Source organism: Lolium rigidum, chromosome 1, assembly GCF_022539505.1.
Source record: "Lolium rigidum isolate FL_2022 chromosome 1, APGP_CSIRO_Lrig_0.1, whole genome shotgun sequence".
Classification (NCBI taxonomy): domain Eukaryota; kingdom Viridiplantae; phylum Streptophyta; class Magnoliopsida; order Poales; family Poaceae; genus Lolium; species Lolium rigidum.
In genome coordinates this window covers 81,738,500-81,751,814 of record NC_061508.1, presented here as the reverse complement: position 1 = coordinate 81,751,814, position 13,315 = coordinate 81,738,500, and the positions used below count along the sequence as shown (strand labels likewise).

The following is a 13,315-nucleotide window of genomic DNA, read 5'->3' as shown; positions in this document are numbered from 1 at the left end:
CAGTCTTGCTATAGTCGGGGTCTCTTGCGAGGCGAGTGAATTTGGATTCTTTGTCAATTTGAGGCGCTGGTATTAGCTAAATTCTTCGCCATCTCTGCATCTGCTTTTGGTTTTTGTTAGTTTCAGGTGAGGTAGTAGGATTTAGGCATTTTCGGAGCTTATTTTACTAGACAAGTTTTGATTAGCAATGTGGTGAGGTAGTATGATTTATGCATTTTTGGAACTTATTTTACTATACACGTTTTGATTAGCAATGTAGTGTTCTGCAGTAGATATATCTTCAGTTTCTGGGATCCTAATCATTGCTTGGTTCTCTTTCTAATAACTTGTGTTTTATGCTAAAATATAGAATGTTTTATTTGAAGTAGAATCCTAGCTTTTGTTTTGGTAATCTGTTTTCTGTAAATAGCTTGCAAGTGCTATTGATTGTCCTACAGAAATCCTCAAGATGCAGGGAGGTTTGAAAGTTATGATACTATTTGCAAAAAAAAAGTACCATGTGGCCGATGCATATTTACTGTATCCTCCATGAAAAATTAGATACTTTGGGAGACTTATGTAACGTAAGTCTTGAATCCTTATAATGGTCAGCATGTGCACATTTGGTTGTTGTATTGCATGGTTATAGCCTTATAGGCGTTTGGCGATGGTCATGTGGTCGATGTAAATATTGGTCCCTCTTTAGTCCTGGTGATGATTGTGTTCGGGCTTATGATGGTTCCTAATACCTTCCAATTTCTCGCATATGTTTTCTTCTCTACGCAGTTATGTTCCATTTCTGAATTTGTTGCAGATTCAGGGGTTTAAATTAACACGATATATGCTTGATGGGGATTAAGTGATGTACCATTGTATGTGAGCTTTTGAATGATATGCCAACCACTGTTCACATCTTCCTTTGCTAGAAGGTTAGCTGATTCTAACTTTTACTTCGAGCTGCTCCCGTCCTTGACCTGTGAATTGTTAGGTTCCCAAGAAATTGGTTCAACTATAATACAGTAGTCAGTGCACGAGACGGAGATAAGGCATCACTGCATTAGGTAGCTGTATTCACCGCAGGTTAAGAGTTTATTTCTTCAGTTATCATTTTTTCAATTTCCTCACAAACCTCTTTCTCCAGCTACAATTTTTGTGTGTCATGCACACGAATTGAAGGGATCATGTATCTAAGTAGTACTCCAAAGTGTTCAACTACAGGCTGATTTCAAAATGTTGTCACTAACAAGGAACTTGGAACTACTTGATCCTTTGAATGTTTCCATGCAGGACAATTCTATTACTCATAGGGCAAATCATCGATTGCGCGAACCAACTCAAGGAGACACTGTAGCTACTGTTTGGAACATTGCAGGCCCAAGAGTTTACTCGGATGCAGCGTGGAGAAGCAAAAAAGCCCCAGGTGACGAAGCAATAGGAGCTACTGGAATCAGAATCTTCATCCAATTTCAAAGAGAAGGCCAGAACTTCAACATTATGATCCAGGCTTCGACAGATTATTGTTCTTCGGCTTTGCAGGCAGAGGCCAAAGCTATGCAACTAGCAACATCAGTCTCAGAAGCTCTGCATCTTACTAGGCCAACCTTCCTAACGGACAACTTAAGCTTGGCAAAGGCGGTTGCAGATCTGAAAATTGACACCCACCACCTGCACTGGAACTGCAGGAACACGCTGGCTATGATTCTCAATTCCTTTACAAAACAGCAAAGCCAGGTGTTCCATATAAAGAGAGACTTGAATGGTGGTGCTCACAACTGTGCTCATCAGGTGCTTAGGAGATCCCTAGGTTCACCTATCCTAGACTGCTCTTCTTCAGCTCACACCTCTCCTCACTGTCCTGCTATCTCTTCTCTCATTGGAATAGATTGGCAGGGATTTGTAATACATGATGTACATTGTTGCTGAGTTGAGGAATGAAAATTTTGGCGCCTCGGGCGCCTTCTATGTTCAAAAGAAAAAGATGTTTTTTTGCTAGAAACAGAACATCTATTGTTCTAACTTCAGTAGTAGATGCCTCAAAACTTCCCAAATAATTTTCCGAATAGCTTATGTCATGTTCTCAAGCTAACTCGCTTGATCTGGTTAGTGCAGGTTCAATGTTTTTGCAAGCGTGCTTCCTATTTTATTTTGTATTCTAGGGCCATAATCGAGTAAGCATAGGTGCCCTGATCTTATTACTTGAATATGTCATCAAATCCCAGGAAAATAGCTATCCACACACAAGTGTATTACATATTCTGCAGCATGTTAAATCATGTATTATTATGCCCATGTTACATTATCAAGGAAGCAAGCAGGCCAATATTCATGATAGCATAGAGACCCTCATGAAACAATTTCTGCATAACGGTTAGAACAGTTGAAAATAAGAAGTGGCATGGAACGCTGAAGGGCCATATACGTATTACTTTTAGGTATGAAGTCCGCGTCCTCCTTATTTTCCATTATTATTGTCTGATTTCCGATACACTCTCTGATGCACATTTGTTGTGTTGAGAGTCAGATTGCTAAATGCAATGATAAACATGTACTCTCGAATTTTTGTATTTACATGATCATGTCACATACACTAAGTCCAGTCTTAAAATTATTGCTTACGGCCTTTCAAAAAAATATGGTTTTCTTGCATGCACAGAGAAGAAACGAAAATAACAGCATTATCCAGGAGATTCTGCTTCTTTCGTCGTAGAATGATGCAGGGTTTCATGCCATTACATCTGAAATTTTGGTTGCTTCCAGGAGTAAAGATATCTACTTGGGTTATAATATAATTTTTCTCTCGAAGATTGCATTTTCCTTACATAATCCATTTTAATTTGCAGATTCTCGCTCACTGGTTCATGTAGAAAGAGAATGTAAATTGCATCCATGTTTTCTTGGATTATTGGGATTGCTGAATGGAAAACACATTCAAGGCACAAAATCTATGAGAATCATGACAAGTAATTGTACCCAGAAGGATTACTGTCCTATCTCTATCTGGCGATCTGTATTGAGTTGATTTAAGCTACAACTGAGAAACAAGTTAGCTTTGAAAAAACAAAATGGTTATTTCTTGATCAAGGTTACCTAAATAGTTGAACATATTGAGTTCATTGCAGTAAATTGTTTTAAAAAACTACCATCGATGATGCAAATTTCAACTGGACCATATGAGATTATTATAGACATGCTTGCACTTCAAATGCAAGTTGGAACTAATTATTTCCTGAAGGACAACTGCATATGCAGTTACGCAATGAGATGCTGACAGGAATCTCCAAGCAGCATATTTCTTTTTAGTTGTTGTTCTCCTAGCTGGAATCTCTAGAGATGCCGAATGGAATCTACAATTTCTGTAAAATCATGCGTGTCCTTGAATGTTTTATGTGTATACTTTCTACTCGGTCGTTTAATGTCGGTTCTCTATTCCTTCAACTTCAGGTCCTATTTTGAACAAGCCAGGTTAGATGGCCCAGTTTATCCACACACACACACACACACACACAAGTACAAGAGTCTTTGAAGTTTGTTCTGGTAGCCACGCTATGTCTGTAGGCTGATCAGTCCTTCATCTTTATGGTGTTGATGAATTCATAGAACAGTCTCTTCTGTATAGCAATAGCTAATGAGGTTTGGTTTCATATGTAGTTGTTCGACATAGAATACATTCTAAATGTCAATCAGATATTTTTATTTAATTTGCTGAAGTATTTCATTTATCATTTCTTAATCAATGCAAGTGAGCATACTGACAATTGACGTTACATTGCTGCTTACATTGCTGCTTGGAAAGGCATTCAGTTTTAGATGATGTGCGTTGGTGTATTGTCAGGGTAATGGCCATGTTCATGGTCAACCCCTTCATCGCTCTTGTAGACATAGCGAGTTGTCGCTGGAAAGATGACTTCGACTTGATCTTTGTATCTCTCTTGTAAGGCTTTGCGAATAATTTAATAAAGAAAAGTTGTGTGCATCCTTTGGATGCAGAGGCTGGGACGATGCTTCCATTTCGGAATTTTTTTAGCAGAAATAGCTACTGAATATCTAACTGATTGAAACTATTATAGGAAGGTGCAACAATCTGACACTATCACCAGCTTATTCCATTTCTCCTATAAATGTTCCAAGAGTACCCGGCCATCCAAGACACCTCAGAGGGGCAAACCAATCTGGTCCGTGCGTTTTACTCTGCTCGGTCCCACTTTTCACCACAGCCGTTCGATGCGTAAAAGATTTCCTCACCTGTTGGTTTTCTTAGACAGTCCATGACGCGTGGGACCAGACCTATGCGGGACCGACAGACAGAGGCAGCAACGATAGCTTGTTTGGGTCGCACTCTTTTCCTACGCGCGTGGGGCACGGTGAAACCCTAGATCGATCAACCACTCCCCCAGCCCAATCGGCTGGCCAACCAAAAGCCTCATCCTCTCCCCAATCCCGTGCCGTCTCTCCTCCTCCGGCCGCCCGATCCATCCAAGCGCCATGAGCTGGTGGTGGGCGCGCGCCATCGGCGCCGTCAAGAAGCGCCAGGACGAGAACGCCGCAGCGGCCGAGCCCACCTTACAAAGCGTCGCGCTCGTCGTCGGATCCACCGGCATCGTCGGCACCTCCCTCCTCGACATCCTCCCGCTGCAGGACACCCCCGGCGGCCCCTGGAAGGTCTACGCGCTCTCCCGCCGCCCGCTCCCGCCCTGGTCCCCGCCATCCTCCCCCGCCGTCACGAATCTGCACCTCGACCTCGCCGACTCCGCCGCCGTCGCCGACGCCCTCGAGCCCCTCAAGGACATCACCCACGTCTTCTACGCCGCCTGGTCCAGCCACCCCACGGAGGACGAGAACCGGCGGGCCAACTCCGCCATGCTCCGCAACGTCCTCTCCGTCGTCGTCCCCAACTGTCCCGCGCTCGTCCACGTCTGCCTCCAGACCGGCTGCTGTCCTGCTCGTCTTCTAGCTTGCCCATCGCACACAGCAGGGCATAGGAGGAGGACGACCAGGAGGTGGCAGAGATGGAGCTCCTCCCTATTCCCCTTTGCTACAGACCAAAGGTACCACCGAATTTGTTCCGTTTATTGGCTTTTTATTGTTGGAGGTGATGCTAATTCGGTTCACACCGGCGATTATTCTTGGGCTGCATTTGGTGGTTTGCTGCATTTGGGTTTAGATAGAAGAGATCCAGTTGCATTAGGGTCTTTTTGTGAGAATCAACTTGGTGAAAAAAAGGTGTATGATTTGCTTGTTCAATCAATGGATCAGGTGATGACATGCCCTCGCTCGCTGATCTCGAGCTTCAGCCACCGTCTGGTAGATGTCCTGCGCAAGCCCGCTATGCCGCCTCCAGCACTAGGAGATGAGGCGGCTCGGAGGTCCGGCCTCCTCATATCCCTCTTCACCATCCACACACTCATGGCGGCGTACATTGCCCACCAGAAGGACTGCAGGCTCGTCGACTTTGTGTGTGGCATCATCCTCGTCAAACACAATGCCCACAACCTGCTACTGTCGCCGAGGTTTCTTCTTATGTTTCTTGGCAGCTTGTAGCCTTTGAGGCTCAGATTCTTGAATTTTCTTTTCATAATACCGCATGATTTTAATACTTCAAGGACATATGAATAGTATGGTTTCTCTCTCTCCCAGATTTGTTACTACCGAGAACGCTTTTGGTTGCATTGTCATCTGTTTTATTGAGCTCTGAATTAAAATAATACTGTATTAAACTATCCGTTGCATAGCATTAGCCCACCCTTTGTTCATACCTTGTATAAAGGTTGGTTCTGTGCTTTTTTTGTGTTCATGCCAACATTTTGCACGCCATAGCACCTTGGACAAAGTAGTTATTGTCTGGTTACCTTTAGATTTTTTGGCCATAGTTGCTCGATTTCTTCTCGGACATGAATGAGCCCCTCAGGTATGACAGATCTCTCTCGGAGGATCTCTGCCAGCATGAAAAGTTCATGTTCCAGCGAGAAGGCTCACCATCACCTACGTCATGTTACTTAGGTATAAATTGTATGATGGAATTTCTGAATAATAGGCACAATTATTTTCTGAAAAGTAGATGCCATGCTTTGTTTAAGACAGCATAGTTCAGTAATTATATGTGTATCCAGACATTTCATATTTAATAACTAGGAGCCACCACACCAATTTGGCGCTTTCTACCATCCGATCATGTAGTTGTAAACAATCGTGTTTAATATTTGTTTTTTCATTTGCAGTTATCACCGACAATAACTTCGTCTTCTCTGTGAGTGATATGGTTACGTAGAAGAATGTTGAGCTCACCAGGATGCAAGATGGGATGCAAGATATGGAGGTGGCCGGCATCTACAGGTTGTTGCCGCTGACATCATACTTGCTCAGGATCCTCATTATTAGTCTCGAGATGCGAAATCATAGGCATGACGCATGGGTGAATTTTGTTACTATGAGAGCTTCTCTGTTTTCAGCGCTCGCGGCATAAAGGCCTTGGTGCATCGATGAATTTTATTAGCAAGAGCCTTCTATATTTTTCCATTCAACTTTGCATCTTCCTTGACTTTCCTCATTTGATAATCATAAAAATGACACGCACGCGTAGAACTTGGATGAATCTCCAAGGGTCAAGCAGAGGGACCACTCATGCTTAAGCCTGCCAGCTTAAATCCATATAATTTCCTAAAAAGGGTGGATTTAAATCCAGATAATTTCCTAAAAAGGTTGTCGAATGTTTCAGGTTTTATATATTGTGACATTGAACAATGGAAATGGAAATTTGGTTTTGTGAGGATCTGGTTGGAGCCTTTGCCGTCAAGTTTATAAGCGGGTAAGAAAATAATGGAGGACAACGGACAAATTGTAACTGTAGTTACATGTAAAGATGAGCAAGATTGCATCGACATATTATATATATTTTGTGAGTTCATTGCAATAAGCAGAGTGATATTATAAATGAATCTATTTAAATAAAATGTTTTAGATTAGGTAGTTATTTATTCTGCTCATTTCCAACTTAATTTACTTAAGGTACCATATCTTCAGTTAACTTATTTGTTCAAAGGAGTGAGAGGGCACTTACTGCAGAATCTATAGGTATTTTCTACTGTTCATTTCTTATTTCGCATGTTAGAATGTCTATTCTCAGTTTTGGGACTTGATCAATACATGTGTTTTTGTAGCTCATTATATTTTTGGTCTATACATGTGATATAATTACATTTAGTGAAAAATATTAGCTTATGTTGAGGTATTTCAGTTTTGATCATTATACAGCCTTCCGAGCCCATTGTAGGATAAATAGCAAGGTCCTTTGTTTTCTTACGAAGATTCTTCATAACTAATTGTGCTCGGAGGTATCTTCTTGCTGAGTTAAGGTTTTTTTTTTAAACGAAGACCATCTATATGAATTAAAGCTGGGCATGCTCTTGCTGAGTTACTTCTTGGGCCAGTTTGATTTTTTTCATTACGTTTTGTCAGATTCCTTTTATTGCATCTTCCGTTTGTATTTCTCCAAACTATCAGAGAACTTGGAGTTGAGACTAAGAATCTATTTTTATCCTCTTTTGTCATATATATCTTGCAGAATGTTCAGCAGGTTATGTGCTAATTTTTCCTCTGGTAAACAGAACTTCCTCTACGCAGGAAGTATATAATGAGTTTGATTGTGTGTTGATATTGAGTGCTCGCAAGAAATTGAAATAGGCTACAGATTAGTTTACTTTGGTAATCTATGTTCAGTAGTGTCCCAGATGTAGCAGTTCGCTTTGTAGCAACTTTGTTTCTCTATTTTGCATTAGTTGCCCTGTGAAGTGAACAAGGTCTGTGTGTGGTTCTGGCTGAATACATACCTTCTAGAGTACTATGTATATGTATCTAAAGTTTGTTGTTACCCGTGAACATTTCTATTAATCAAATCCACAATGTGTCATTGTTTCAAAAGACCGAGTTCAGTTAAAAATCAGCCTTGGGACATGCTACGACAAGATTATCTAGAGAGTACTTTTGCTATTCCTTGCTTTTGTTAGTCCTGAAAAAACAGTGTTAGATATTGCAATAATTTTTTACATTTTCCTGATTATATGTAAATGTTTGTGATTTCGCTGTTTCGTTTTTATCGTTGTTATGCAAACTGTACATAGGTGAGAATTCAGCGGGGTCGTGCGCCAAGGCGCACATCCTGAAAAATTGAAAAATAGGGTGGGGAAGGCAACTACCACCGGCGGTTGTCTGGCTTGTGGGTGCATCCGGGTTGCCATTTTACAACATTAGAGATTAGAGAATGTACTGTTATGTCCACATCTGTATTGTATTTTGAATCGTTCCTTTTTCATGCATTGACGGTCGTTTCCTTGTTTTAATCTATTTGAGACATGTTTCCTGGTGTCAGCAACGCATAGGTACCATGTGGTTTACTCGTCTTATTTTTCTCCTCTTTTATCATGTATATCTTGGTGAATGTTCAGCAGCTTATGTGCTATTTTTCCCCTACTAAACAGAATTTCCTCTATGTAGAGTTTGATTGTGTATTCAGGTTATTGAGTGTACATAAGAATTTGAAACAGGCTACAGATTAATTTACTTTTGGTAATCTATGTTCAGTTGCATTTCCAAATAAATGTTTCACTTATCCCGCAAAAAATCCTCTATAGTTCAGTTGCATGACTTTAAAAAATCCAGTTATAGGACTGAACATATTTGACAGTTTTTTTCATGTAGATTATGTTGTCAGGCGCAGAATGTTGATGGAGGCATGTAAATCGGGGAAGAAGACCAGACACGAGCGTCCTCCTCAAGGGCAACTCTGATGGTGGGTAGCTCCGCCTACCTCGTCCGTTTTTCTCCTTCTCCCCCAGCTGCCACTTCCTCGTTGCTCTCCTGTGTCTCTTACCAGTGACATTTTTACCAATTGTGGCCTAGCTCTATCTTTTTTTTTCACGAAATATGATGATTATTTCTAAGATTTGTCATTGAGCATGTCTTTCACCTGATTTCATCTTCTTTCATGAAAGCCTGCAGGGCCAAATATTTTTAGTAGACATGATGCTGGCACGGGGAAGGAGGCCTGCAGTTTATGATCCTGTAGTTTTTATATTTCTGCTCCACTGATTTCATATGTAAAACTGTAAGATTTAACCCTACGCGATCAATGGTGACACTTTCAGGGGAACCGACTGTCAGTTCAGAATCAACGACAGTTACAACATTCAGTTGGTGGCCTATATTCTGCACCAACAGTAGAAAATATTTGTGTTAACCCAGAAAAGTTTGGTGAGTGATGATGATGTCTCTAATTTGTGTTGTCTATATTCTTAACTATGTGTTGTGCAAAACCCGATAATAATACTTGCAGCAGCACGGTTTGAGAAGCTGGAATGTACTGAAGAAGATTACGAAGAAGAGCTTGAGTGTATTGAGAAGGTTGGAAATTTTATTCACTTGCTCGCTGCTCTATCAGTCCGTGCAAACATATTGTAATCCTACATGCTCTTACTTGTATATGCACTTTAATACCGTTTTAGGTCTTTTCTCCATGGGTTGAGAAGTGCAAGCAGTTTTGTTACATCTTGTTTCTTTGGTATGCTCTGTCAGTGGGCCAAGATTGATTCTTCCTATCACTTACATGTTTGTCTAATTTTTTAGATATTGGTAACCTGATATCCTCTTTCGTATGTTGACGTGTTGCAACAGTAATAGGGCGCATAGAGTTTCATGAGTGACATTGGCATGTGTGGTTATTTTAAGAGATGGATTTTCCTAGGTGGCATATAAGGAGTATTTCAAAGAGTCAAATAAGCTGACCGCCAATTGTATCTTTTTGCATTCAGATTTGTATTGAGTAACAGTCCCTGAAATCATTAATATGGAGGACGTTTGCACATGGTGGCACTTCAAACTGTATGCATGTCAGTTTTCCTCTTCTCATCTTCCATGCAAGGAGCTCAAATTGGCACATTTAACCTTCTGATGAGCTCGCCTTGCCGCAGGTTCAATTCGTTCCTTCACTATTGTAAGTAATCATGTATTAGTTAATGCTTATTCATTTTCATGCCGGCGAGTAACATTGACTTCATGCATCTGCTTCTTGCTGCCTTTGTTATATTGATCCGCGGGAAAAGGGAATTTTACCCTGCTAGGTACATGCACGTCTGTTTTGTTGATTTAGTAGAAAGGTTGTGATACCTAATAATTTTCAATTAATTTGTTGTCCTACCAAAGTTGGTTGGAAAAGAAACAGGCTCCTTTTTCCAGAGCCATTTTTTTAGCGATGTTCACAGCAACAACTGGGATCCCCAATTTTCCCATTGGCGTCTTTATGTTGGAGTTGTACTACACCGCTCTCTCTTTTCTGTCAGTGAATTGCTTGATTTGTTGATGCTCTTAGTTGGTTGTCCAATATACTTGCTCAGCTGAAAGTATTCTTGATATTTGGATCGAGTAGGATTCCCATCTTTATCTTCCTTTTTAATGCGAGTAAAGATGGCAAAGATACCATTATTCTCTCTTGACTATGTGGCTCCGCTGCATCTATTGTCTGCTTCTTTCTATATTTGTCTGATCTATATCAAGAGAATACTTGGTTTCTGTACTACATGCTGGTCGATGTCATTTTCTTAGTTGTCCTCTAAGTAGTGTGTGTCTCATGTCCTTGAAATACCTTCTGCTATTTTCATGCGTTTTTTTTCCCTTCTGCTGCATATTAAGACAAATGGTAATGTTGGACTCTGCAGATTATCAAGTACAGTATACTGGAGCATATCAACTTCTTAAATTTATGTTGCAGCCTAGAATATATCAACATCAAAAATATATCAGCCAGGTAATTAGTTCACATGGGCTGCCATTTCCCATCCCTTCCAACTTTATTTTTCATGTGTTTAGACTGATTGATGTCTAGACTATATCAGTTTCTGTACGGGAGAGATAGGTGGTTCTGGAGGTCGAGCAGGGAGGAGGGAGCTAGAGAAGCGGTGCAGCGACAGAGTTGGAGGATCAGGGAGGGGCTATGTTGGCCCGGCTCTGTCCCTCACGAAGATGAGCACATCTCCCTCCTCACCCCTTCTGAGCTGAGCTTCTTCCAACTCATGGCAGGGCTTGGTGGTCTCACAGGGGCAAGGTAGGCAATCAACACCGCCCCTTCGCCTCTCCTATTTCTTGATTTTTAGAAGGATTCATCTCGATTTGAGATGTTAGTTTGTGGTTGTATTCTTTCTCTTGTATCTCAGGATGTGATCATGGCTAAGATGAGGTGGCCTCACTGCTTGTAGGTTTTCCCACCACATGCTTGGTTCAGACATCTCGTCATCCTTAGGATCAGTTTATCCTATGGGCCTGTACTACAGTGTTTATCTGGCGGGGAGCTACTGCTGCCGGAGCAAAAGACGCGTCTTCCCCGAGCTGAAGCCGCCAGCCACCGCTCCCGCTTGCTGCCGCTGCCGAGAAAATCGCAGGCTTCTTCAGTTAAACAAGGTACAACCCAGTCTCATATCCTTTTGTTGCCCATATACTAGCATCTGATCTGTGTATGCAACCTGCACATTAACAAAAGGCAAGGATGTCAATTTAATTAACCTTTCCAGTGATTAAATTCCTTTGTACTGCTAAATGCATGGTTCATTTCAAAGAGTATACAAGGGAATTGATGTTGCACGTATAAAGAGCTCCGAATTGATGAGGCTGTATTTTAGCCCATTTCCCTTTCGGTGTGTACGGAACAAATTTTGCGTTCCAAATAGTTATCTCAGTTGCCATCACTATTGTTATGACAACGCAATTTTTCCCCTGTAGATACTACTACTATATAATGGAAAAGTTATATAGGGCAAGCCTAAATCTTCACAGCACCTCCTTGTAGATACTACTACTCCATTATTTTCGGTGACATGGGAAGGTAAATGTACGCCAATACTGCCTCAACTTACTGCTTACACTACACATTTTAATTCATCACATTATCATGTGCTGTGAATTTTAAAAGCCACTTGATGCTCTTGTTTGCTGAAAGTTTTAAAGCGACAAGGCATATCCATTAAGAATTCGTTTCTCTTTTAACCTGTAGTTTTACTTGTGGTTTGAAACAAGATTAATTATGCTAAGATGACTTATTATACCCTACCATATACATAGTCTTCTGCTCTCTCTGATTGTGTATGAGAATATCATCTTCTATCCGGGCGATCTTTGACTCTTTTTTGTCTGAATCTTCTGATCAAGCACTATCTAGCGCTAATAGTTCTATAGCAGTGTATATTTAATGTTTTTTAAAGGAATATATAGAATTGTCTTCAGTAATTCTTCATAAAATGCAACTTGTGTTAGCAGTAATTTTTTAACATACTGAAAGAGAATCCCTTTTTTAACACACTAGAGCTGCACCCCGTGTTTGTAAATTAGCAGTCTTTAAATCTCTCATAGTAACAGTTGAGCGATCTAAAATTAAGCCATAGGTTTGTAAATCTCTTCTCTTTTATGTGCAGAACTGATGCAGAAATTATAGAACCCTATGTGAAGAAAATTATGGATGAGAATCGTGGATAGAAGTATGGGTGTGGAGCCATGGGGTGTTCAAAAGTTTTGCATGCTCCTGAGTTTGTTCAAAATCATCTAAAACTCAAGCACCCTAACTTGGTCTCTGTGTTGACTTCTGGATTTTTTTGGTGATATCACCTGATCATGTATGCTGCTCAGTTGTGCGGTTGTGCCCCTTTGTCTTTGAATTCAGCTTTGTTGATTGTTATTGCTTTCCTTTTTTTCAGAATATTGATATAGTGATATTATTTCAACATTGGTAAGCTGAAACATGCCATTTATGTTTCTGCCTACCATAGTTTGTGAATCAGTCATTTTGTGGAATTGAACCAGTTCCGTTCAATTACGAAACCATCTACTTAGTACATTCAGCAATTGTTTTGTTTCTCTTGTTCCTTCAGGATTGTACATCTACTGATCAGTTAGGTCTGACATTGCATCAATAATCGTGTTATTCCACCAGAGATTTTTTGTGTTAGAAGGAAGGTCAATAGCGAGGAATGTTAGGAGAAATGCATTGTGGCTCTCGGGTGCTACACACCCCCATACTTAGAAAAATAAAATAAAAAGGTTAAAAAATCAAACTTTTTTGAAATAAAAAATGATCATGTATTGTACTTGTATAAAAATATTTCCCTAGGGAATTACTTTCATTGTATCCTTGGTAAAAAAAAACTCGAAATGCCCCATGACTAGATACTATTCATTTTATATTTGTCATAATTTTTTTGCCCTGAATATCATAGGAATTATTTCTTTTCTAAACATTATTTTTACGAGTATTAACTTGATCATCCTTTGTTTCCACGAAGATTCATTTTTTTAGCTTTTTTTA

General features: G+C 40.4%; 2 protein-coding genes and 1 long non-coding RNA gene across 7 annotated transcripts; all 3 read left to right on the top strand.

The window, feature by feature from the left end:
- Positions 1–4,551: 4,551 nt before the first annotated feature.
- LOC124676594 lies at positions 4,552–9,173 on the top strand. Of its 5 annotated transcripts, XR_006993713.1 has the most exons (7): positions 4,552–5,024; positions 5,233–5,486; positions 6,195–6,309; positions 6,692–6,781; positions 6,982–7,047; positions 8,671–8,761; positions 8,964–9,173. XR_006993713.1 is itself a non-coding variant. In XM_047212638.1 (3 exons), the coding sequence occupies exons 1-3, from the start codon at positions 4,986–4,988 to the stop codon at positions 6,208–6,210; spliced, it is 309 nt and encodes a 102-aa protein (XP_047068594.1). In that variant the 5' UTR covers positions 4,552–4,985; the 3' UTR covers positions 6,211–6,359. The 5 variants fall into 5 exon arrangements, 2 of the variants coding, with proteins under 2 accessions (XP_047068594.1, XP_047068590.1); XR_006993710.1 differs by lacking the exon at positions 8,964–9,173 and having other exon boundaries at positions 8,671–8,862; XR_006993717.1 differs by lacking the exons at positions 4,552–5,024; positions 5,233–5,486; positions 8,964–9,173 and adding an exon at positions 5,716–5,976 and having other exon boundaries at positions 8,671–8,862.
- Positions 9,174–9,814: 641 nt separating this feature from the next.
- LOC124648220 lies at positions 9,815–11,353 on the top strand. The gene is made up of 6 exons (XM_047188017.1): positions 9,815–9,857; positions 9,939–9,961; positions 10,683–10,771; positions 10,850–11,068; positions 11,220–11,281; positions 11,328–11,353. Exons 1-6 carry the CDS (start codon positions 9,815–9,817, stop codon positions 11,351–11,353), a joined length of 462 nt encoding a protein of 153 aa, XP_047043973.1.
- Positions 11,354–11,392: 39 nt separating this feature from the next.
- LOC124676586 lies at positions 11,393–12,650 on the top strand. Its single transcript, XR_006993698.1, has 3 exons — positions 11,393–11,421; positions 11,740–11,848; positions 12,429–12,650. It is a non-coding gene; the product is annotated as an uncharacterized LOC124676586 (long non-coding RNA).
- Positions 12,651–13,315: the final 665 nt, after the last annotated feature.

Excerpts from the sequence above, each read along its gene's own strand:
- LOC124676594 (XM_047212634.1), top strand. The coding sequence starts at position 4,986 with ATGGAGCTCCTCCCTATTCCCCTTTGCTACAGACCAAAG. Across the intron at positions 5,025-5,232 it reads CCCTTTGCTACAGACCAAAG|GTGATGACATGCCCTCGCTC; the intron begins GTACCACCGAAT and ends TCAATGGATCAG.
- LOC124648220 (XM_047188017.1), top strand. The coding sequence starts at position 9,815 with ATGGAGGACGTTTGCACATGGTGGCACTTCAAACTGTATGCAT. Across the intron at positions 11,069-11,219 it reads GGTGGTCTCACAGGGGCAAG|GTTTTCCCACCACATGCTTG; the intron begins GTAGGCAATCAA and ends CACTGCTTGTAG. Across the intron at positions 11,282-11,327 it reads AGGATCAGTTTATCCTATGG|CAAAAGACGCGTCTTCCCCG; the intron begins GCCTGTACTACA and ends CTGCTGCCGGAG.